This window comes from Manacus candei, unplaced genomic scaffold (assembly GCF_025592945.1).
Source record: "Manacus candei isolate 608988 ecotype Guabito, Panama unplaced genomic scaffold, ASM2559294v1 h1tg000035l, whole genome shotgun sequence".
In the NCBI taxonomy this organism is placed as follows: Eukaryota; Metazoa; Chordata; class Aves; order Passeriformes; family Pipridae; genus Manacus; species Manacus candei.
The window spans coordinates 8,216,900-8,243,529 of record NW_026138083.1 but is presented as its reverse complement, the minus strand read 5'-3'; the positions used below and the strand labels follow the sequence as shown (position 1 = coordinate 8,243,529).

The 26,630-nt window shown below is 39.9% G+C and overlaps 2 protein-coding genes across 11 annotated transcripts in view; one reads left to right on the top strand and one right to left on the bottom strand.

Moving 5' to 3' along the window:
* Nucleotides 1-26,630, top strand: part of KAT14 (lysine acetyltransferase 14) — a 151,636-nt gene that overhangs the window by 22,844 nt on the left and 102,162 nt on the right. The window lies entirely within an intron of this gene.
* DZANK1 (double zinc ribbon and ankyrin repeat domains 1) lies at nt 15-26,628 on the bottom strand. The gene is given in 20 exon segments (XM_051792678.1): nt 15-339; nt 342-433; nt 679-753; nt 1,128-1,255; nt 1,815-1,895; nt 3,043-3,131; nt 4,315-4,411; nt 5,315-5,389; nt 7,458-7,561; nt 10,927-11,155; nt 14,910-14,993; nt 19,935-20,048; nt 20,977-21,094; nt 21,786-21,871; nt 22,423-22,535; nt 23,262-23,358; nt 23,693-23,810; nt 24,825-24,978; nt 25,615-25,739; nt 26,562-26,628. Coding segments are annotated over 19 exon segments (2,217 nt in total). The 5' UTR covers nt 25,724-25,739; nt 26,562-26,628; the 3' UTR covers nt 15-85.

Here is a 26,630-nt window from a genome sequence, read left to right as displayed (position 1 = left end):
ATTTGTGCCTGGGAAGGTTTGGTTTGTCCCTTTCCTTGCACAAGTTTGGAAAGGAAAAGAAATTTGCAAAACAGAGTGAAGTCAGTCAGAAACTGCTCTGACCTGCTGGAAAGGAATGGGGGGAATCTTGGAGAAAATATTTGACTGTTACAGGGCCCAATCTGATTGTACAGGGTTGTGAATTTTGTGACAGAACTGAACACACATGATTACATGCTCCCAAAGTCAAGGAACCTCCAGCTCTATTTTGGGAAAAAGGTTGTTGTAGTAACACGTTGACGACACCAATGCTCCTGAGTTTCATAAGTTTGTTCACTGTTCTCTGTCCAACCTTACTTGGAACAATGAAATAACCTCATTATTTCCAGTTGTAACAGCCAAATCATATGCTGATTGCCCTTCTGCGTTCTTCTTTTGTATGTTTGCATTGCAGCTGTAAATAAAGAACAAATTGGTTTCAAATACTTAAATTCATTTCAAGTTACTGGACTTTGTGAAGTGGCTTGTAGGTAAATGTTGATGCGGAGTAACTTCAGAATTTCTGCACTTCCTGCAGGGACAGTGATAAGACCACTGAGCCTTGGACAGGCTCTGGCCCTTCAGTAGTGCCAATTAGGTCTGTGCAGGCAGGCTGTGGGTAGCCTGCAGCTGAGCTAGAAGCCCAGCTACAGTACATACCGTAACAGGACTCGGATGCTCTCCTGTCCCTCCAATCCAAGCAGAACTGCCTCATGGAGAGCTGTGTTGTTGTGCCTGCATAGGAGGAAAGAACAATGTACTTATTACCAAAGGAAACTATCCCAGTACACGTCTTAGCATATAAAACTAAGGAAAATTAATAGGATACAGAATACGCTAGAAGTGTGGTGGGCTTTAGTGAGGTTTATCATATTAAATGGATGGGGGAAGGAACTGAATAGAACAGCAGCTTTTGTAACAGCAGTTATGAGAAGTCTTCAAAACTGCCAGCTGAAAGAAAAACTGTGGATACTGTCCTTGAAAGGAGCTCCTCAACTACATATTTGTGTCAAAGGAGGGGTGGGAGGTTAGTTCTAAAATTGGAGCATGTGTGCTTTTTTTTGGTAAAACTTCAAAATACCCAAGGCAGAGAATCAGCGCTCACTCACAGTCCTGACTGCTGGTCTATGTCGGCACCTTTCTGCACAAGGAGGGAGATTGCTTCTGTGTGCTTGTTAAGGACAGCAACTGTGAGAGCAGGTTGATCCTCGTCGCTGATGCAGTTTGGGTCAGCTCCCTAGAATGCACAGCAGAGGGAAGGTGAGCTGTTAAAAACCATACAGATTCTTCAACTTCCATGTTGTTTTAATATTATGCCAATTCAAGTTGGCAAGTGGGCTTTATGCTCAAGACAGAGAAATGTTAAAATTGTGTTGCTTTGCTTCTTCATGTTTCTTCTGAAAATGTTTGTCATCTCCTAGCTCAAGGTCAGAGTAATGTATTTAATAGCAGTCAAATCAGATTCCACAGTCAGGGTGCACCTTACCCTACCACACAGCAAAAACTTAGAGGTTATGCTCGCTTTTTTCCTATAGAGAGGACTTAACCCTAAACTATAAAACTTTCTGCTTGGCCTTGACAAACAGAGAAGAATGCCTTATGCACCCTAGAAATTTGGGGAGAACATATATAAATGTAAAATAGGTTGCATCTTCTCGAAAATGCTCTTTTAATCTGAAGACTATTACGAGACTGTTGCCTCCTAGGCATAAAGCTAAAGTTGCATACCAGGCTTATATTCTGTCAGTAAATGGTCAAAGAATTGAAAAGGGAAACTTCAGCAAGCAATAACTTACTTCACTGAGCAATTGTTCTATAAAGGTGATTCTTCCTTTTCCATTTGGACCCAGTTCATCCAGTAGTTGTCTGGATTCTGGCTGTGGAGACACAGACAGTAACATTTCACATAGTGAAAACTAGGCCATATCCTGCCTTTGAGTAAAGGTGAAAAATGCACACAGTGGCTTGAATGCAATGTATCTGAGCCTCATTATTGCTAATCCATGACTCTTCTTCGGGAATGTCTTTTTCAATATCAGCAAGTGTTCGGTAACCCAGGCTAATACCTCACTATTGAGGTTTTGATTCAGCAAATGTGTCTGAAAAATATTAGGTTTACATCAATGCAGCTCTCCAGGGCTGTATAAAGATCTGCTCAGCCCAGTAAAAGTGCTATATTTAGGATTAAAATTTGAAGCTTCCAGAATTTGTGAAAGTATTTTATTTAAAAAATGCGTATGTTTTTTCTCACAGAAGTTAGTTTACTAAATCTTAAAACAACAAACAATAAAATGTAAAGCCTTTAATTTCTTCCCAGGCTTCCAGCTCGTTCTTCTCATATCACAGAGCTATGTATCTTCTCCCACCTGTTGGGATAGCTAACTGTTCCAAGCTTAGATTAATGTACATTTCCCTTTTGAAACTGACAATCGGTTTAGTAGGCCGTTCTTTCAGGAAGTTTGGTCTCTAGTGGAAGTGAAGCCTTGCTTCTGGAATTAAACTAGGCCTCAATTATGCTGACATCTCAGCTTAATGGGAAAATGGAGTTGACTTAAAAGCTTGTTAGGTAGATCATCTTCTCCCGCCTAGTTCATAGACATACTGTGCCAACAGTAGTTCCAGCACAGTACATCAGTGGAGTCAAACATAGTAAAGTCAAGGGAAGATGACAGTGTCTTCATCTGATACTGCTTCTGAAGAAAACCTATAACAGAATCAGTCTCCAACAGTGTTTTGGCCTAAAGTACATCATCACCATCATGGCTGGGCTTCGTGAACGAAGATTTGGGAAAATACAACGGGTTCAATAATGAGAGAAACAATCTAATTAAGCTATTAGTAGGAAAAAAACATAGTTATTTTCAGTTCTGTAATAAATGTCAGTTACCAATGTTCAGGTTTTATATTAAGCTGGACTTTTATGCCCCGCCCCAGTCAAGGGGCATATTTTAACCCTTAAATGCCCTCCTTCATGTTAGTGCTGCTCCATAAATACTTTTTCTTGTATTTGCAGAAGATACTTACAGAGAGCTTATCTTCTTGTCCTGTAAGTGTTCTTGACTTTGTTCTCTTTATTTTGCCTCTTGAATGGAAAAGATTACAATCATCTTTGCCTACCAGAAAGGAAAACAAGTGTTAATTCAAAGCAAAGTCAGTATCCTAACTAGAACTTGTGGGAGAGGTCTGGAAATAATTTATCCCCAATTAAAGCAATATTTATCAGTTTTCCACACGAGAAAGTGATGAAATATTTGTTGCAGATCATAGTGGTTTTAACAAAAGTTTTATACTCAGGCAGTCTGAAAAACTTGCTATTTTGAAATGAAGATTCAGTGAAATGTGGAGTTTGGGGTGGTGGTTTCTTTTCTAACTAGTTGCAGCTATTCAACAGTTTTGACTCAGATTCATGAATTGTTTTGTCCAAAAACCTTATAATTTTTCAAAGCAGTCTGATTTCCAAATACTTAAGAACAAGACTAGAGGATCATCAGTAGATATGTATGGCCATTATTTTTAAGAGACATAATCTATCCAATGTGCAGGAGGGTTGAGAAGGAAATTATGCAGCATGTGAGGATCATTTGTGAGGATCCAAGTGCCTGGAATCACAGTCACATTATTAACACTCCAAAAAACCAGCTCCCAGCGCCATGGCCGCCTCTTGCCAAGTCTCAGATTGGAAGCACAAAGTGGATGAAACCTATATGGGAATTGAAGCATGTCAAATGATTCTATAGCAATTTCTGAATTCTAATGCTGACTTTACAACTAGTTGATTTAATGAAAATCTAAATCCAATATGAGATGCCTAAAATGCTGAGCTCTTACTGACACCAATGGGAGATGCAAGTTAACATCATCTGTGAAAACCAGGTCTAGAATTAATGTATTTCATCATTTCTTATCTTTGCCAAATATGCCCCAGCTGAAGTCCATGGCACAGCTCACAAGCAGAGATCATATTGATATTTATGGCTCCTATTGTAAAAGAATATGGGAAACATCTAAAGTTTTATCGCTATAATAAAAAAACTGCTATGAGCTATGGCTGCAGTTAACTGGTCTCAGCTGCTCTCTAGGGATGAAGGATTCCTAAGAATTTTTGAGAGAGTCTGTATGTTACTTAAATCTCAACTTGGATACATTTTGAAACTTCAAGATCAAGTTAAGCATGTACAGAATATCCCAATATAGTAGTTTACCCACCTCAGTGTCTAAGCTTCCAAGCTTTACTTCTTTATTCCTGACTGCTATATTTATGGTCTATTGTAAAGACAGGGGAAAAAAAAATCTCACCAAAACTGGTCTGATTCCTATCCTGTCCGTTTCTGACTTCTGTTACAGTATTCAGGTAATGACTGCTGAACTTCACTGGTTTATTAGTATGAATATCCTGTAGAATCATCAAATGCAGGCAGTTAATAAGATTATCATGTAATGCTGTTATAAGCTTGCTGTGGCACAAAACAGTTCTGTTTGCATATAGGAAAATACATAGGCTTTTAATATCAGTGTCAAATTACCACAAGACATTATCATATGTAATTGAACATTGAATTTTGAGGCAATATAATGTAGCAATTTTTTCTAAAATTTGTTTTGATTTAGGAAAAAAAAGGTGATACAACCTGACTTAAAGAAATGAAGATTCTTATCCAAATGACACTTGAGAGATTTGATTAACTCCTCAGTTCTGAAATGATGTGATATACCTTTTCAGGCCCCACATCACAAGGTAAGCTGCTAAGTTTCTACAAAAGAGATATAATCTGAATTTCAGATTTTTGAAACAGTAGATTTTCATCTTTGAAATGCTGGAAATGAGGGTGGATTTTGGAACAAGGTAATTCTGGAGATAGGGATTCCAGATTCTGAATACAGTTAACAGGAGCTCCGACAAACATTATCTCCAAACTACTGAAAATTACTAAACTTGTTTCTTAAGAGCACAGTTTGCAGGCTGAAGAGAAGCAGGATCTAAGATCAAAAGCTCACCATCAAAAGCTAGAATCATCAAACAACATCAGCTGAAAGAAGAATGTTAATAGCAACTAACGAAATGCAAGATGATAGCAACATAACCATGAAGTCTGGCTTAATCAGATAAAGATACCTGTTCATCCAGCTCCAACAGAGAAAGAAAAAGATTTTTTTCTCTAAAGTGATATGTTAACACGCTCTGAATAAAAGAATTTCTTGTTTAGACCCAAATTTAAAATGTATCAGCGTTACGCTTGCTGTCTAGTGACAGCTTTATGCCAGCTGCCTATCAACAGGCCTCATCCCCTGAACTGACCTTGTTAATAGCAAGAACATAATTCAGTGTAATAGTGACTTCATAGTCATCCTCACAGATGGTAGCAGAATTAATCTAGAAGGAAAGAGCAGCCATTAGTACCTCTTACAAAAAAAATACACAGAAAGAGTTTTAGGAATAAGTCTTGATGCTGATGTTTCTTATGCAGCCAATACACAAAATCACACATGGCCTTTGCCTGCTTGTGATACTGTAACCAACACTTCCCATGTAACTGAGAAAGGGGTAGGTGTCTTTTGAGCAATTCAGAGTAACTGAAATGCCAAGTGAATCCAAAAGGTGTAATGAGGCTAAATTTCATGATAGTTCAGTCATTCTCCACCAAGATTTTGCAGCTGCATGGAAGGCTGTGTCATTTTTGGGACTCCCAACTCCAGGAGAATTGGTTACTGCTCTAGAAACGCCAGTTTGTGGAAGCACAGTGTGTATTAAAATGTGAGCAACTTTGTATATCAATTCATTCAGACAGTACTACTGGCAACAAGTCTATCAAAGTCATACAAAAATGAGTGCAAGGAGGATTATAAAGAAGTGAAATGAAGCTCACAAACTTATATTGCAGCTGGTTGAAAATTTTGAGATAAGGTTATTTATTATATTTCTAATCCAAATGAAAAACTGAAAAAGTGGCATTAAACCTAGCTAGTTAACATCTGCTTTGAACCATTACTTTTGGGGGCAGTGGTTTCAGGACAATAGAATGACAACAGGTCAAGAAGCAGCAGGAATAGCTTTCTCTAGGCAATTTTATATTTTTCAGGCCTATCCTTTTGAATCCTCTAGCAAAGGAAACAAGTTGCAGTGGACCTATACTCCAATTCTATTAAGCAGATATTCTAGTTATAGTTGTACTACAGCTTCTGAACATACTGGTGGACAGTAGGTCTCAGTGGATATAGATTCAGGTGCAGAGTATCTACTGGAGTCTAATCCCTCCCCAAAGTGTTACTTGACAAATGACAATTACCTTTCTGACCAGTATTCATGAGCCTTTCTGTAGTTGCTTCTATGTGCTAAAATTGGGGGAGAGGGGATGTACTGGTGTGTCACTTCAGTTAGGACAGGCTAAGAAATACTGAGCTTAAATTGTAACAGGGGAGATTGAGATCAGACACTTCTCAGTAATTATGCCAGTTCAAGGAGTTCCCAAACCCACTTCTGCCTGCATCCCACCTCCAGCTGCTCACTGCCAGCTTACTTTGTACTAACACTGCTGCCCCTTTTTACCTTCAGAGCTGTTTTTAGCCTAGGGCAGTCACTGATCCTGTTCACAGGACTTTGCTTCCAGCAATGTGCTGCCGGCACAACCACTTGTGGCAATGTGAGAGGATGCAGCTACCAAAGAAAGCAATACAGTACTGCAGCTGAATAGCAACAATAGCTGAGTGCAAAAAAGGACTGTGTGGGCCAATTGCAAAATCTCCATTGTTGGTAAGTTTGAAAAGCCTCAAGAGAAATATCAGTCGGGAACAGTTTAGACAGTTGATCCTCCCTCAAGTCAGAGGCCAAATGTTCTCTCACTCATACCAGCCCTATCTTCTAGGACTCTGTGGGAAGAATTTCCAGTTTGCACCTTCTTGCTGTCACCCCTTTAATCATTTTAATGCAGTTTGGTGACATCCTGAAGACTACCTCTCCAGTAAGAAAAGCACTATTCTCTTCCTGTAACTGGTATAGTTCACACTAAAAGTAGACTATATAGCCAAAGAGAATAGCTGCTGTCTGCTGCTATCAGCCTGGAGCAGAGGCGAGCACATCACTGAAATCCCATTTCTAGCAGGGCTTATTTAACTGAGCAACTATATAGATGCCATTGATCTCTTCTTTTTCTTGATTGCCTTCTGTGGGGTACTATAAAACAACTGAGCAAGAGCTTTCTCACTTTCCTTACAGCTGTTAGGTAAAAGAAGAATAGAATTAACAATAGGAAAGAAAGGAGAAAAAAATCTTCAATAGAAGACTGAGAAAAAAATAGAACAACAAAACAAGACAAATTACATACACAAACAGGTCAACATCTAAAGAAAAGGGAGACATTTATTTTTCCAGAGTTTATCTAGCAGCTACAATAATCTTTTCATGATCCTTCATAGGAAGATATTACTCACAACCTCCTTCCTACCTTTCCCATTCGAGGTTCTCCAATCAGTGCTCTGAATTCAAGGTTGTTCTGAGCATAGCTTCTAAGGTGAGCACAGACATGATCCAGCTGTTTTCTCCAGTAACCTGATCAGAGAGAGTTAAGCAGGAGAAAAATCCTTAAAATGTGATTAACATTTCTTCTAGTTAAGTGATGGAAGATTTAAAAGATAGCATAGTTTCACCGAGATACAAAAAAAATTTGAATTTTTTTGGTAGAAAGTTCATCTAATCAAGAAAATGAGACAGAAGGTACACCCTAAAAAAACCCAGGTGAAACATTATCTTATTCATAGGTTATAATTCATCCTTAGGGCACCTTTATTCACAACAAAATTATATCTTGGATGTTCCTTGGGAGTCAAAACTAGTCCAATGTGAAGGTAGAATCTCACACTAATCCAGATCATAAGAAAAGAAAAAAGTAAAATATTACAATTAAGCAACCGTGTATTATTGAACCGGTTTTTAGTTGATTTGGAACAACTGACAGGTAACAATAAGCCAAATCTGAAAACTGCAGACACAGAAACTTAGCATATACAGCATTCTGGTCTGTGTAAGTTATTTTCCAAATAAATTCCTTTCAATTATATATGTGAGAGCTTATTAAAAGCTTAAGCATTCCTGCTCTTTTGCCTGTCAGAATCTCTGGGAGAGAGTCAGCATTCCTTTATGTGGATAGAAGGCATGAAATTTGAGAGGCTGAATGCGCCTGGATTAAAAACTCAACTTAAGCCATTTAGAGTTTTTTGTACCTCCTGTCCAAGCATTTTGGGAGCTACATTCTCTCTTCATCAGGGAAAGAAACAAAAGGACTTGTTCTTATTCTTAACTGATTGTTATCAGGATCTGGCTTATTTTCATTTTTTAGCATACTTATGTAAAGTACACAGCATGATTAATTTCATTGTAAATAAATTGTGTAGGCTTGGTAACCTCATTTAACTTACACAGTGAAGCTGTTCTGACCTTATCCTTTCCTTCAAGTTAAGTGAAGCCCCAAACAGTGTAAAGAAACCAAGCCAGAAAGAAAGTGCTGCTCTGACTTTTACAAGAGAAGGCAAGTGCACACAGACTTCTGTGCTTGGAAGACACTTTCAAGATCGAACTGGTGTGTCAAACTAAAACAGCAAGTCTTATTTGTTAAGCAGCTTTAAAGGAATATAAAAAGAAGGATCCACAGAACAACATAAATTTTTCCCTGCCATGGTCTCACAAACAAAAACTAATACAAATAGGAAGTATTAATTAAAAAATCTAAACTAGACTACTACTTGATGAGCAATCTATCCACAGAAGTCAGTAATATTTGCAATAAATTGGTTCATAACTAGATCCCCAGATATTATTTCAAAAAATCCAGATGATTAGAAACATATTCTTGCATGGTTTTATTATAAGTCAATGGAGTTTTTGGCAGCACTGATGGAATACTTGAATCCATGCTGCCAATAGTTGATTACACCTACATCACACTGATTTAATGTTCTAAACTTTACTTCTTTGTAAAGTTTACCTGGTAAATGTTTTGGCTCCTGTTCATAACAGACTGAAAGTACAGCAAAAAAAGAAAGAGAGTACACACCAGAGGATTAGTGATTTGATACTGCTGTCGTTTCCCCCTCTCTTAACTGCTCTGTAATTTTTTTAATCTTCACAAAAGGAAAGAAGGTTAGTTAATGGCTGATATGGTCAAGAAATAATAACCCCCACACATCTTATTTAGTCACTTGTATTTAAAAGCTTTAATATCAAATGTCTGATAGTATTTTATTTGAAGAAATAATGGTCATATTTGGCATATATAAACAAGATTTTCCTGGGTGATAGTGTACAGTCTTGTTGATACAGATAGTTTCAAGCCATGTACACAGCTCAGCATCAAGGAAAGGAATAGCATGAACTGACTGTAAGAGATGTTTATTGATTTATGGAATGAAATGTGTTCCTCAGTCCTTGGCCGGGTCTAATGGAGAATACATTACACAGTGCAACTTCAACAAAGTTACCTCTGCTAAATGGATTAACAGAATTCAAAAAGCAGTGCAGAATTTCTTCCCAACCTTTCCCAGTGACAGCAGTTCTCACTCACAAGTCAAGAGCTGTACTTCTGATAGAGTTATACAAACGTTAGTGTTAGTCTTCTCTTGAGACTGTTATGGGCCAATCCTTTATTATCTCTGATGAAATTATGCTTCCTGACATGCTGAGTCAAGTGTTGTATTTCCTAGAGTGATGTCTAAGAGAATATGCCACATTTCAGAACAAGGGAGTAGGAACACAGATTTTCTTAGTGATTATTTTAAAAGTAAGAGTGCATGTGGATACAGATACACAGACTTAAAAGAGGAATTTCTAACATTAATTAGCAACCTTTTCTACCCATTCCAATTAATTAATTAATTCCGATAGCAGCCTGAGAGGTTAAATGTCTAATTGTAGAAGAGCTAGAGATGAGAAAGAGGATCTGAAAAAGTAACTGCTCCTCCAAACAATGCTTTGATGCCGTAATGATTTTAAATTAACTTGTCCTATGGATTGCACAGCTGGACTGCCCGGTGAGATTAAAGACAACTTTGCAGTTGGGCCATTTGTTAGATGCCTAATTAATACTGATGGACTGTCTTCAAGGGTTTGTGATCAAGAAAGCTTAAGTTGAAGATTTCCCAGCATAGTGAAACGAAAACCTCTAAAAATTATGAGCATTTAATGACAGCAGTCAAGTCATTCCACAAACAACAAACTGACCACAAAACTCACTGTGAAACAAAGTTGTCTGCAGTACTGATACAGCAGTCTGTGAGTGGACAGACTCTTCAATGAGTGATGTAGATGTACTGATACCCTTGAGGGGCTGGAAGAAGGGGTCTACAAGAGCTCTCAAGGTTTCTACCAACCCTATTTTTTGTAATCCTGTTAAGAATCCCTTCATCTAGTTAGGTTTTCTTTGCTTCCAAAACTTCTAAAATATCCTCCACAACATCACCCCAAAGAAGTTCTTCATGTAGACAAGCTTCATCATATTTTCAAGAGCTATGATCCCCTCAGTTTTGTTAATTGATACTCCCTGCAGGTGCCAGGTCTAACTGAAATTCACATCGGAGGGTGCTGGGAGATGGGGTGGCTGTTCAGTGGTTTCCAATTCAAATGCAGGTTGTCTGCCCCTGTGTGGGATCTGAGGAAATCAAACTACTACCAAATTAGTAAGGCTGCACAGGGGTCAGTAACCACAATTTTGATATAGCTGACAGTTCTCTTTTAGCTATTGATGGAGATCAGTGATTGAATTGTAAGGCGCTGCATTTACAAGTCACTGTAAATGGTGGGAAGAAAGACTTGTAAAGATCTAAATCAGTGTTGTACTGATGCCACATTCCATAGACTATAATATTTTCAAGAAAGAACAAGGTCATACATTGTTTAGAAAACATAAAATCAGAACTTCTAACCTTTTCCAGGACTAATGGCTGTCAGGAGAGGCTTATGATCACTCATCTTTTCCAGCTTTTCTTTTTGTGAAATCAGCTCAAGTTCTTTCTTTTCCAACTGTTTGCTGGACGGGTAAAAAAGTCCTATGGTTTGGGTTCCTTTATCTTCTCTTTCTGTTAGTTCTGGCCTTGATTTGGTCATGGAAACAGGATGAGGTTGCCAGGCAAATTGAGCTTGTAATTGTTTAGCCTGGGGGGTTGAAGGGAAAGTCTAAGTAATATAATTAGATATAATTAAATGGCTTACAAGCATAACTTAACTAGAACAGTACATAAAATTGTAAAGGAATGAAAAAGCTAGCAGGAAGAATCACTAACAATTCTTGATTTTAATTACCAGTCTGTAAGAACAATGCAACTTATCACAAATATTCAAGCAAAGTCAAAATTCTTCAGAATTGCCAGAAGACTTGTATGCTTTTGTAGGGCAAAAGCTGGTCTTGCTAAATATTGTGGTCTTTCTTAAAACAGAGTTTTAAAAACACCGTTACCTTTGTATGAAGGAATATCTTGTATCAGCATGCCACAAATAATTCAAAACTAATAGAATAAGCTTAGAGCTAAGTGTTTTGAAAAGCTGATTGTTTCTCACTTGCTATTTAGGATGAGGTTGGATTAAGGCCTTGGGCTAACACTGCTCTTCAGCAGAAAGCAGAACAAACGTATCCTCAGTTTTGCCCTCATGTTCAAAGACCACAACATTGTCTTAAGGAAATGAATGGAGCTGTGCCAATCTATACCCGCAATGGACCAGCCTTTCAGTTGTTTTGAAACCTGGCTTTGTAATACTGTGTGTCTTATTTCAGAAGATCCCAGTGAGTCCCCAGGATCCATAAGACTGCCTTTTGGAGAGCCTCGCCTTGATGGGGGCTCTATGTAAACACCACAGGACACGCAAAAGCGAGCGTATGGCTGGTTGCTTGTACCACACTTGAAACAAGCAAAGTAGGATGGAGGAGGTCCAGGCTGGAAAGTTCAATGCAACACTTGTCACTAGAGAAGCATATGATGCATGGTTCAGGAATGATAAGAGCAGAGGAATGAATTAAAAGGAAGTAAAGTACCACTCCCTAAAGCTGTTAGATTAGGAATATTAATCAGGATACCAGATTGCTACTACACAGGCAGTTGCAACACAGTAAATCTTCAGATATTTCAGCACTATACCATGAAGGCAAACATTTTTTCAGACAGATCTAGCATTATGGTACGTTCAGTTTAAACATATACTTTCAAAATTACTTATTTTATTTGACAAAGCCCTGTAATTACTAGTCTGGTGCTCTGACACTGAATACTGACTGCAATTCTTTCCAGTTCAATTCTATCACCACTCCCACCCCCCGCATTCCCTGGTACAGTACAGGAGCAATGGTTATTGGATATAGGATAGTGTTTCAAATTTTATGTGCACTCATCTAACAGAAAATAAATTCTCCTTGAGTGTGTTCTTAGATTGACACACTATAGAAGGGGAAATTGTTTGCACAAGCTCTATTGAGCAGCAGTTAAGTACTTGTCTTTACCCAAGTTAATGAGGTCTTCAGCCAAAATGATTGCATGCATCATCTCATATCTGTAATTGCCCGTATAGGTGATTATAGCACAGTGCAGTTATGGGAAAACTTGCATTAGGTTAGCCTATACTTTAACCTTTGATGGATAAGTTACTGTGGCTGAGTACAGGGCTATTGCATCTCAGCTGATGTAATGAGCGATGCTCTTGACCCATGGTAATTTGTTAAGTTCTAAAACCTTAAGTCACTGACTGATGTGGGGTCAGGATGTCATCTAAGATTTTCATTTTTCCATACATAATCCTATGTGCTCTAAGCAAGTATCTTGATAATAATAATCTGTCTACTAGCTGACAAGAATTTTGCAAAGAGAAGCTTGAAATTGCTGCAGGTCACAGATAAGTGAAATCAGATTTGTACACACAAGCATCAAGTGCACATCCCTTGGCTCCACACCAGTCACAGAAACAGGCATCACACTAGTTAACACGGTGCCATTTTGAGCACAAAACTGTCTTCCTTAGCTGGCTGTGGTAAGGTAGGGGGGTGTCTCCTCCAAACATGGGCTAATAAAGCAAAACAAGCATTAGGGAGAAAATGCTGCTTATGAAGAAAAGCTCACAAGCCTAATAAGGGGAAAGATGAAAGCAAGCTACTCTGATAACATAAAGTAATATGCAGCCTAAAAGAATTATTGCAACTAAGAATTACTGCAACTTAAAATGAGCAACAGAGTGGCTTGGATCTAACCTGTAATTTTTTTCATTACAAAACCATGGTAAAATGTGGCATTAACTAATTTAAAAATATTTTTAGCAGAACTAGTACCAAAAAATAAAAACCTTATCAATGGCATCCTTTTACACTATGTATTTATTATTGATCAGCCCCATGTGTAAGTACAGTTGAAATTAAGAGTGAGGGTTCTCTGCTGATAATCTTATGTTTTCAAATCCAACACACAACAGCTATTTTTCTTCGTACCTGGAGTATGGCAGGAAGAATGTGTTAAGGCAGGGAGTTTTCTCACAGTTTGGAATTTGCTGTATAAATATTCTTTTTGCACTCTTTTACCTTATATGCAAGTTATATATTACTTTGTTTTTCTACTACAATCAAATTATAAGGGTAAGCAAATAAAACGGGTTTTTCATCTGAAACTGCTAGAGGTTTAGTATAGATCCCAGTTAGGACAAATAGGACTTAAAGCTGCTTTGTAAGGTTTGGCTTCAAGGCTTATGCAGTTTATCTTCTCTGCAAGTCAGGAATACGGATAAGGAATACAACCCGAGGAAAATTATTTGTATTACACAACAGCAAGTAAGCAAACATGAAATAGCCCTATTTTCATCTGTGGCCTGTATTTCAACTGAAACTAAGTAATTTAAGGGCTTAATTGGAAGATAAAATTTACGAAGGCACAAATCTAAATGTCTTCTAAATCTATATTATTTAATAACCATTCATAATAATATCAGAATTACTATTATTAATTATTTAGAAATTACTAATGTTTATCACTAATTAATCTATATTATTAGTAAAATTTCTGATTACTATTAATAATTCTTAGTAAGCAATTAACTTTCTCTCTTAGCTGTTACAAGACATGAATGCTCCATATGCCTAACTTACACATGCAGCTACATATTACATATCTACATGTCTACATTCAGTGAAGCAGCTAAACATATATTTGTCTTAGGTAAGTACAGAATCCTACTGAAATTCACTTTGAAATGACACTCCAGTGGCTACACAAGAGACTTTTGCCTCTAGCAACAGTTTTAGAACTCAGGATGTTAGCCATTATAATCAGATTTTAACTTGCGAATCATTATTTTTCTCTCATTTCTGTATTTATCACAACGTGGAGAAGTGAAATGTACCATAAGTTACCATAAGTAACATTTACTACCGCTTTTCTCACCTCAGTGCAGAGTCACAGCCAAATACAAGCATACTAGCTGTATGCACATAGAAGAGGCAGCAAATGGAGATAAGAAAAATAATGTAAAAGTGGAGATAAGAAAAATAATGTAAAAGCATATTTTGTTTTCAGAAAATAATTGAAATCAGTGTGAATGATCTTCCTCATGTATATACTCAACTTTTCTATTGCAATTGAAAATAATCTGAACAAAAACAAGACTTCCTTGGAGTCAAGACTACCCATTTTCTAAGAGCCTTTTGAGCTTTCTCAATGGCATTCATAATCCTGACTTCCATGGGAGAAACTTGAAGGTACATGATACACTTCTGTTTAGCTGGACGTTTGTGATGGAGCATCTGTGGCAGTACTGGGCTTGAATATGACATGGGGGAGGAAATCTCTGTCCTTGTGATATAGGGACACAGGGATATACCTTCAGTTTTCCAAAGATAAAGAATGTTATGCTTTCATTTCATTGATGCAAGAAGCCTTACCGTCTGTATTTCAGGCAGTTTGCTTTCACAAGTTGCACAGTGTTTATGGTGAAGAGGATTTCTTGTGCCACACACCTGACAAAACTGTAAACAACGAAAAGAACAAGAGGACTTGATCTTACAAAGTGCTGTGGTTATTCAGCCCTGCAGATAGAAGAGATACTTAAACTTTGTGCTGTAGGTTTCACACTTTAGTTAGGCCATATTGCCTGGTCATCACAAATCTGTGTATCTTGGTGACTAATTTTTTAAAACTATGGCATAGTTTCCTCAGGAGATCCAGTATCAATAGCTCCAGATATTTGTATATACTAGTGTCAGTTTGCTTAGTCACTACACTCACGAAAAACAGACAGTCCAGTACCTGCAAGGAAAATTATTAATAATATAATAACTGTTAATAATACAATACCATCATATCATTAGGTGCCTTAAAATATCCTTAAAAGGTCTTAGCACAGTCACTATTAACAACTGAGTTTCTACCAGGGCTAAGAATAATGACACTGCTATTTTGATTGTTGCCACCAAATAGTTCAGGTCTGCCTTTGCACCTACATCAGGTCTACCATAAAACATTCCATTTGGGCCAGTGGCTATAAACTACCTTTGGTGGGTTGACCCTGGCTGGAGGCCAGGTGCCCACCAAAGCCGCTCTACCACTCCCCTCCTCAGATGGACAGGGAAGAGAAAATATAATGAAAAGCTCATGAATTGAGATAAGGGCACTGATAACTGATTACTGTTATGGGAAAAAAGAACTCAGCTTGGGGAAATTAACTGAATTTATTACCAATCAAATCACAGTAGGATAATGAGAAATAAACCCAAATCTTAACCCCACTGCTCACTCCTTCTGAGGCTTAACTTTTCTCCTGATTCTCTACCTCCTGCCCTCCTCAAGAGCACAGGGAAATGGGGAATGGGGGTTAGTCAGTAACCTTCCTTCCTTCTCAGGGGGAAGACTCCTCGCAGTCTTCCCCTGCTTCAGCATTGGGTCCTTCCCAGGGAAGAGAGTTCTCCATGAACGTCTCCAACATGAGTCCTTCCACAGACTACAGTTCTTCATTAACTGCTCCAGTACGGGTCCCTTTCCATGAGCTGCAGTCCTTCAGAAACAGGCTACTCCAGCATGGGTCCCCCATGGAGTCACAAGTCCTGCCAGCAAACCTGCTCCAGATCTATTCATGGGGCCACAGGTCCTGCCAGGAGCCTGCTCCAGTGTGGGCTTACCATGGGGGCACATCTGCCTTTAGGCATCCATCTGGTCCAGTGTGGGGTCCTCCATGAGCTGCTTCCCCATGAACCTCTCTGGGCTGCAGGGGGACTGCCTGCCTCACCATGGTCTTCACCAAGGGCTGCAGGATAATCTCAGCTCCTGTGCCTGGAGCACCTCCTCTCCATCCTTCTTCACTGATCTTGGTGTATGCATAGTTGTTTCTCTCACTTCTCACTTCTCTCACTTCTCACTTCTCTCATCTCTGGCTGCAATTTGCTTCTGTGCAATAACTTCCCCCCCCCCCTTTAAATATGTTATCCCAGAGGCCCTCCCTCTGTTGCTTATTGATTCAGCCTTGGCCAGCAGTGGGTCCCTCTTGGAACCAGCTGACATTGGCTTCATTGGACAAAGGGAAAGCTTCCAGCAGCTTCTCAGAGAAGCCCCCCTATAGCCCCCCCACCTTGCTACCAAAACCTTGCCATGAAAACAAAGTATCTCTGTCAATCACATATTAATGTGGATTTTAATGATAATTCTTAAAAGTCAAAATAACATCACAATACTGAATGAAAGTGGAAGATTTACACACAATCCACCCCTCTTCCTTTCACCACAATTACAACACGAGAAATTCTCCATGATCATTCCACTCTCTAACACTGTGCAGTTCATATTTTGTCTGTTACCTCTTCCAATTACTATCCTTATCTCAAATTCCTCATGCCCCACATAGGGCACCAAAAAGGACTGTGATGGATTGACCTTGGTTGGATGCCAGGTGCCCACCAGGCCACTCTATCACTCCCCTCAGCAGGACAGGGGAAGAAAATAAGATGGAAAAAAACTCATCAGTCGAGATAAAGGCAGTTTACTAAAGCAAAAGTGAAGGTCATGCGTGCACAAGCAAAGTTAAAAACTCAGAGATTTTCTGTTTTCCATCAGCAAGTGATGTCTAGCCACTTCCTGGGAAGCAGGGCTTCAGCATGCATAGAGGTTGATCTGCAAGGCAAATATTGTAAATAATGAATGCCCACCCTACCCTTCCTTCTCCTCTTTCTTAGCTTTTATATCTGAGCTGATGCCATATGGCATGGAATTTCCCTTTGGTCAGTTTGAGTCAGCTGTCCTGACTATGTTGGCTCCCAAGATTTTGCCCACCCCCAGCCTACTGGAGATGTTGGAGAGATAGTGCTGGTGCTTGCCAGCACTGCTCAGCAGTAGCCAAAACACCAGTGTGTTATGGACACCTTTCTAGTTGCCTGTGCAAAGCACAGCACTGTGAGAGCTGCTGTGCGAAAAATGAACTCCATTTCAGCCAGGCCCAATACAGACATCAAGCTGGTAACTGCCTCACATTATGAATCTCCTTTGTTATCTGATTAGTCTCCAGATAGTAATTTTCTTTCATCATCCTTCTCCTTCCAAAAATGTTTGCTTGCTATTATCACAGAATCCCACTGAATGGCTGAGGTTGGAAGGGACCTCTGGAGGTCACCTGGTCCAATCCCTCTGCTCTGCCCTCTAGAAGGGCCACCTAGAGCTGCTTGCCCAGGGCCATGTTCAGATGGCTTTCGAATATCTCTAAGGATGGAGAATCTACAACCTCTCTGGGCAACCTGTGCAGGTGCTCAGTCACCATCACAGTAAAAAAGTGTTTCCTGATGTTCAGATGGAACCTTCTGTGTTTCAGTTTGTGCCCATTACCTCTGGTCCTGTTACTGGGCACTACCGAAAAGAGCCTGGGTTTATCTTCCTCCACTTTGGCCACAACAACCTCATGCAGCACTACAGGCTGGGCACAGAGTGGCTGGACAGCAGCCAGGCAGAGAGGGATCTGGGAGTTTGGATTGACAGGAAGCTGAACATGAGCCAGCGGTGTGCCCAGGTGGCCAAGAAGGCCAATGGCATCCTGGCCTGTATCACGAACAGTGTGGCAAACAGGTCCAGGGAAGTGATTCTTCCCCTGTACTCAGTTCTGGTGAGGCCACAGCTCGAGTACTGTGTTCTCTTCTGGGTCCCTCAGTTCAGGAAGGATATTGAGGTGCTGGAGCAGGTCCAGAGAAGAGCAACAAGGTTGGTGAAGGGACTGCAGCACAAGTCCTATGAGGAGAGGCTGAGGAAGCTGGGGTTATTCAGCCTGGAGAAGAGGAGGCTCAGAGGAGACCTCATCATTCTCTACAACTACCTGAAAGGAGGTTGTAGCCAGGTGGGGGTTGGTCTCTTCTCCCAGGCAGCTATCAGTAAGACAAGAGAGCATGGTCTTAAGCTCTGCCAGGGGAGGTTTAGGTTAGATATTAGGAAGAAATTCTTTACAGAGAGGGTAATCAGGCATTGGAATGGGCTGCCCAGGGAAGTGGTGGATTCTCTGTCCCCGGAGGCTTTTAAGATGAGACTGGATGTGGCACTTAGTGCCATGGTCTAGTAACCACAGTGGTAGTGGACCATTGGACTTGATGATCTCAGAGGTCCCTTCCAACCCAGCTGATTCTATGATTCTATGATCTTCTTGCACCCTACCTTCAGGTATTTATATACATTGATGAGATTGCCTCTGAGCCTTCTTTTCTCTAAGCTAAGCAGTCTCTGCTTTCTCAGTCTTTCCTTTAGACGCTCCAGTCCCTTAATCATCTCTGTGGACCTTCACTGGACTCTCTCCATTATGTCCATGTCTCTCTTGTACTGGGGAGCCCAGAACTGGACACAGTACTCCAGATACAGGCTCACCACAGCTGAGTAGTGGGGAAGGATCACCTCCCTTGACCTGCTGGCAACACAGTTCCTAGGGGCTTTGGCTTTCCTAACAATGCCTCTGCATATTCCTCCCAGGTTACCTGTCCCTGCTTCCACCTTCTGTATATTTCCTTCTTATATATCTGAGTTTTGACAGGAACTCCTTGTTTATCCATGCAAGGCTGCTGGCACTTCTGCCTGTCTTCCAGCTCATAAGGACGGACTCCTCTTGACCTTGGAGGAGGTGATCCTTGAATCACCTTAAATCATCACTACTTTTCTTGGACTCCTCTTTCTGCAAGGCCTTATCCCATGGGACTTTTTCAAGCAGATTCCTGAAGAGGCCAAAGTCCATTCTCCTGAATTCCAGGGCTGTGATCTTGCTTTTGTCTCTGCTCTTTCCTCTCAGGGTCCTGAACTCCTGTTTTGTGGTCACTACAGCCAAGGCTGTCTTCGACCTTCACATCTCCAAGAAGGCCTTCTTTCCTTCTAAGTATAACGTCCAGCAGAGCACCCTTCTTCTCTGGCTTCTCAACCACTTGTGCCAGGGAGTTATCTTTGATATTTTCCAGGAAGTGCTGGATTGCTTATGCTCTGCTTTGTTGTTTGTCCAGTAGATATCGGGTGCCTAAAATCTCCCATGAGGACCAGGGCTTGTAAATGTGAACCTACTTCTACCTGTCTCCAGAAGGCCTCATCCACTGTTTTTTCCTGGTGAGGGGGCCTACAGCAGACACCACTACGATGCCACCCATAGAGGCACAGAATCATAGAATCATTTAGGTGGGAGAAGACCTTTAAGATCATCAAGTCCAACTGCTAACCTAACATGCGAGTCATCGCTCCACACTCCACTGCTACATCATGTGCTCTTCAGCATGCATTCCTGAGCTTATGTTGTTCACTTTTAATCCTTAGTTCTATTCTAGGTGCTTTTAATCCTACTAACTCTTAAAGCTCTCATAATATAATTATACAAAGCCAAGTTGGATCAAAATATTTCTAATGAAGTAATTTGTTAGAAGAATGCATGCCAGGAGTTAAATCACTTTTATGTTACATTTGTTCTCAATTACCTTTATGCAGGTGTTGTTTTGGGGCTGCAGCTGTGGAGCTATTGGTGACTCACATACAATGCAAGTGGGTGTATTCATTGGCACAGAATGTCTGCATTCAAGACATGGTGCCATCTGAAGAAAAAGCCACAACACAGCATGTTAAGGACCTCAATGAAATCATTAAAGTTATAATGAGATTTCAGTATTTTCCTATCTGGAGTCTACATCAGCAGCAAAGTCACTTGAAACAAAGAAACTGACAACAACTGATGCTGATATTGATCCCTAAAGATCAAAGGCTATTGAGAAAATATGAACACATCTGGAAAGACAATGCTGAAAAGGTACTAAGTTAATTTTCAGTAAAATTAAAATGCTACTATAAAATATGTACAGGTAATTGAAATCCTCCTAATTATGAATCTCCTAAATTTTCGTTCGCGAAGCCTAGCCATGATGATGATGAATTATGAATCTAATCTAAACAGGCAGTGAATCTTCTCAGTCATTACTTAAAACTACAGCATTGCCCCAGACAAGATATCTTTCTGATGATATAGGAAAGGAGACACACCATTGACTTGTTAGATCAGGTTATTATCTCCTGGGAGGGGCTTAGGGAAGACAGTTACAGGCACCACTGCAAAAACTTGGTGCTCTTACATATGCCCACACATGCCACTGTTTAAGGTTTCAGGAATATTAGATCGATCTTCTAAAGCTATGACATAAGCACTAGTTATTAGCTAACTAACTGCACTAGTTAGCATTGGAATAAAACACATATTCGACACAGGCAAATAAAACACAATTTACTTTTTCATTGTTTTCCCTATTAAAAAACATGGCACTTGAAGAAATCTATGGTTAATTTTGCTCATCATTTGAGAGTTTCATCAGCTCTACTGCTAAAGGTATTGAGCAGAACAAAACAATTAGAACAGAACTTCCAAATGAAAGTGCGACTAAGTAACAGGTTTGCCAGCACTGAGTGTGTAACTTGCAGAGGATGTTGTTTACTCCAAAGACGATGTGTTGATTGTTACGACATTTTGCTGACCTGCCTTCCTTCAGGGAGTGGGAAGCGATGTACCGGCACAGGTGGGATAGGAGATCCACATTTCTGACAGAAGTGAGCCAACGGATTAGACAGGCGAGGTGCAGAACAGTGTGCACATCTGAAAATAAGACCAAACTAGCTGAGCTTGTTTTAGTATTGCACTGCTGCATAATAATTAATAATCTGGAACTTGTTGTGACAAGACTTAGGCCACAGATTTCTCAGTTGTGGTTTCCAAGCTGTGGTGGTCTACCAGACCATACCCCAGCATTCATGATATGAAGTTCTGAATTCTAAACAGCTTTGCAGAGTAGAAAGCTCTCTGGCTGCTATGGAATTTCATACTTTCTTCCTCACCATGAGGAGGTAAACATGTGAGGTAAACAGGTCTCCTGACATGCAGTCTGTATCAGGCCTCACTGCTGCAGCATGGGGAACCACTGATGTAAATCACAGAACCCTTCCAATACTGATAAGCATTACTATTCTGTGAGACTACTCCAGTGAGCAGTTTTCACCTGCAGCAGTAAGGCTGTAGTATAATTTGAAAAGACAGTTTATCCTCTGACTCTACAGGTCTTAGAAATTTTTTTTAAGAGATGATAAGACAGTTGATAATTGTGTATGGTAAAATGTAAATAAAACGACATTTAAGAGAAGGCCTTACCTAGATTATATTATTCAGTTATGAGCCAGTGTCTGTCTTTGCTTTCCTAATGTTTATAGAGGCCCACAGTATTACCAACTTGCTTGCAAAAGGTTCAGACACTTTCCGAAGGACAAATATGTTAAAAGGAGAAGTCACTTACTTAAGGAAATCTGTTTCCCTCTGGATCCTTGACACTTGTGTGCTTGCTAAGCTTTTCTGGTTTGTCACTGCAGAAGAACTTGCAAACTGAAATGAAGTTACTTCTTTAGCCCTTAGAAGCAAATATTTGCAAAATGCATATAAAAGTAGCAAAATCAGCTGAAGATGCTATTTGAAGCAACAGGAAACAGTGCACTGAAATGCACTGCTTTAAGGAGCATCAACTGTACTCGATTCCCCCATTAGCTGCCTTAAGGACCCAGAGCTTCTTCCAATAAAAATAAATCAATCTCTTGCTATTTACTTTTCATGACAGCACTACTGGATATTGAGTTTCGAATATTAACTTGACAACATACAGCAGTAGGTATTTGCTAATTGCACATTCAGTAACATAGCAGAAAAGAATTAGTAGGAATGTCAATTTTCTTTGCCTGGTTTTGTCTATACTGATAACTGTAAAGTGCTTTGGGCATTCCTATTCTAGTATGTCATTACCATTAAATTTAAATCAGGACTGTAAAATACAGACAAAGGCTGAGAGATCTGAGAAATCACAAATCTTCATATCTTCATTTTTTTAGACCTCTGTCCTGATGACAGTCTTATACAGTTTTCTTCAGCACCCCTTTGCTTACCTGTAATGATTCTGTTGGTGGTGCTGAGACAGATTCTTCTCTGTACTCTGTTGTTTCCAAATGACTGGCAAGGAGCTGTGGTCCTTGCAGGGATCTATGAGAAGTCTTTCTTTCTGTTTCCAAGATTAAAATTACAATTCTGTTATTCCACTGTCATTCACTTCATGCAGCTAATATATATCTTAACATGAATATTACATACTCTCTCTAAGCATATTAAAAATGTATCTGACATCCAGATTTTGGGTTCAAATAAGCTGCACGAAATTACAGGAAACTGAACTAGAAGAAAAATCATGTCTCTCTGAAAAAGCCTACTTTTGTATTTTTCTTTATTTACAGTTTTATTCCTTCCTTCATGCTCAGAAAAACTCCAGCTCCTAAAAGTAAATTAATGAGTAAACAGTAGTACAATTCCCTGCTCTTAAATAGTCCCATTGCCATTGCCATGGAATAACAGACTTTATCTACTGCGAAAATCTGGGTTAAACTCTAATTTGTGCTTTGTGTATTTATTTTGGAATCTTACTGCACAAACATAGTAAAGAACTCTGTAAAGGATTTGTAATCCCACCAATTTAACAGCATTTTCTGGCACAAAGAGAAATACAGACTTGGGCCTTGTCATGTCGCTGAGAAATTAATGACATTTTAATAAGTTTTTAAGAAGTAATGTGAAATGTATGGAAGGTAAGTTTTGCTCTATTTGCAGTGTTGAGCAGAGGATGTTTTGTCCTCTGAGATGGTTTTAAAATTACCTATCTGATACAAGAGGAAAAGGTTACACTATTTTCTGCTAAAACAGAAGACTATCTCAGTTTTATGAGGTAATACTATACCTTGAAAGTCTTGGGGTATTTCACCCCAGGCGGGCTTGATTTCCACTTTCAGTCCATTCTTCCTTGATTTTGTAGTAAACATTCCACCTTCCTTATTCTAAAAGGTAATTCCATTTGAATTCCAGACGAAATTTTTGCTTTTGCTCAAAACCTCTCTTGCTACATATTTAAGCTATTTATTTTCAATGCAAGCATTTGAAAAACTCCTATTATAAATGTATTTTTAAAACATTTGATGTGAATTGTTCATAAAATACCACTGGGGAAAAAAAGTGTCCCCTCGAAATTTTAATATTACAAAAAGGACCAAAGCAGCAAAGATGGGCAGACAGAGAAAATAAATATATTAATAGTATAGACAGTTTAATCTCTAAGTAACATATATATAATATTTTATATTCACATAAGGGGTTACAATTGCTAAAACTTACCCGTGCGGCTATATCTTTTAGAAAATTCTTGTCATCATCTTCAACAGAAAAAAGGATGTTTGGTTGCTTGTACTCTACCAGAAACACCTTTGTTACGACTGTACTCTTCCTGCAGTCCCTGAAAATCAATGTTCACAAACCCATGTGCAGCAACAAGCCACTGATGAACATGGCTCATCTGGTTGAACATCTTTTCCAAGGTTGCCAGTTACTACTTCAGTTGATAAGTATAATCCTGGGCAATATTTAGGTAATAAAAAATCTTCAATTCACTAATACATGTTAAATTACAACAGTATCATTGAAATTGCTGTAAATGTGCAAACCACTCAGGATAAAAACATACTGGAAACAAGTGTTAATCTAGGTAGTGATAAAAAGAAAATACACATAGGCCTAGGTTTTGCATGTCCCTGCACAGGGAATATAATGCTGTTATATTCCAGCACAAACACAAATGAAGGCTACCTGCAGGTGCTAACAACAGGGAACAGCAAGCACAAATCTCCAAGTGGAGTGGGAGTTTCTGCTCTGTTGGAAATAAAAGATAATGCAACACAGTCCAGACAGAGAATTTATGTGTCCTCTCTCTGTCTCTAAGTATGAAGTTAGTTTGGACAAAGTCAGTGGCTGTGCAGCAAAATCCAGTTTTCTTTCTATGTATTGTATTTTCACCTTACCCAACATTGTACTTAAGCTGTGAGGTTTGGCATTCTGTACTCCTTTGGGAGAAACTAAGCAAGTTCCTGGAAAGACCAGCCTCTATAAATCCATTGAAACACTGGATGACCCCAGAAAACACCATACTGGTTCCTCTGGTGTTTCTGATGACCACACTCAAAAAGATGAGCTCTAAGTGTTAGCTTCTCGCCCACAGCCTCTATGGATCATTGGCCCACACCCACAGCCCAGGAGATAAACATCAGAGAGATAATTCAACCACACAAACACTTGGTGGATAAATAGTATTATGAGAATGCAATGTCAATGCAATTCCTAAAGATCATTTCAATTGCAAACTGGCTGTGGAAAGGGGCATTTCTCATGGAGTGCCTTAAACAACATGGCTACAAGCTATGACTGAGATATCTGTCCCTTGCCAAAACAGGACTAAAATAAATAAGTTACTTACTTTGTAACTGCTAGTGCCTTGACCACTATTTTCCCAACTGGTAATATGATAGGACTCTTATACTTAAAAGTGTTACACTCTCCATAGCCAGGTTTTCTAATGAGTTCTGGTTTACTTCCATCTAAAGTGTAATAAATAGAGACTTCAGGTGTATCTGAAACAGAGAAAGTAATTATTCAAACTGTATTCAACCTTGGAAAAACAAGCTCTACACTCCAGAGTACTCACTACTGTGCTTGATTTTTGTCACATAAACAAAATAGAGCAGTTCCATAAATGACTGAATATTTGGGAACAAAACTCTTTCTGCCATGAAATATCTGTTACTCAATAGACACAATTTCATTATGAGCAACATTTCTTATATCAAAGTAGCTGGGCATTGGTTTTGTATGAAAACATTACAGCAGCTTATCCATTCCAGTGACAGAAAAGATATTTTCTGCCATGGTGAAAGGTGACATTTTAAAACACGTAAGGAAAACATTGGGGGTGAGCCTGGCACATGATATTTTTAAGCACTGGTTTTGCAGTCAAAGCAAAATGTAACAGCTTAAAACTTCGACCTTGGAAGCAATTAAGACTGCTAACACATATAACCTGTATGTTGGTAATATTACTTGAATGCATAAAATTACACGCAAGTATATTTGGCGCATCAAAAGCTGTTGGTTAATTCTGTAAGTTCCTTAATGAAATGCACACTCATAAAAATCATAATCAAACGTGAAGAAAAGTATAGAGGCTAAACAAGTCAAATGACCACAGAAATAAAGACTCTTATTCGTACCTGATTTTATTTCTACGAGAGTATTTGTGTCTATTTCATGTTTAGCCTTCCCTGGAAGAGGGATTCGAAGTGGTATGACCTGAGGAACTGAGACAGAGCCAGCTGTCATTTTTCTCAACAGCAATCTTTAAAATAGAAAAATAAAAAGGCAGATAATAATTTTCCTAAACAGAAGAATGCACTGAGAAATACAGTCTTTTAACATGATCTCTTGTCCTCGTTTTTTTCTCTTAAGAGAGAACATTGGATTCTTTAAACTGTTATTTGTCATTAATATTTGCATGATTTTCACACTGAAAAGGGGCAACATCCTACTTCCAACTCATTCTCCTGTTGCAGAACTGTGAACAAAACTTGAGATGAGTACTGTGAGGGAGACTCCACAGCCTCTCTGGGCAATCTGTGCTCGATCACCCGCACGGGCAAAGTTGTTCTTCCTCATGTTCAGGTGGTACACCACCGAGAAGAGCCTGGCTCCATCCTCTTGACATCCACTCACCAACTACGGGTGGATCAGACCTTTACCTGACCCGAGGGAGCTGATAGGTTTTCCCTCAAGGCCCCGCCTGCTCTTGGCACACCTGGACCAAGGCACGCTGTGCTCTGTTTCAGCCTCCTGGGACCGCATCCCTGGCGGGAGACGCACGGTCCTAGCGGCATCCCCAGCGCGCCCGGCTCCCGCCACAGGGCGGCCAAGCCCCGCTTTCCGTCCCCTCCCGGCCCAGCCTGGTCCCCCGCTCCCCTCCATCCCTGCTGTGCCAGCCCCGCTGCCTCCCCGCCGTGCCAGCCCCGCTGCCTCCCCGCCGTGCCAGCCCCGCTGCCTCCCCGCCGTGCCAGCCCCGCTCCATCCCTGCTGTGCCAGCCCCGCTCCATCCCTGCTGTGCCAGCCCCGCTCCATCCCTGCTGTGCCAGCCCCGCTGCCTCCTCGCCGTGCCGGCCCCGCTCACCCGCCCAGCCCCGCCGCCGTCCCGTTTCCACGGCCGCCGCGCGCCGGCCTCTCCCGGCTCCCATTGGTC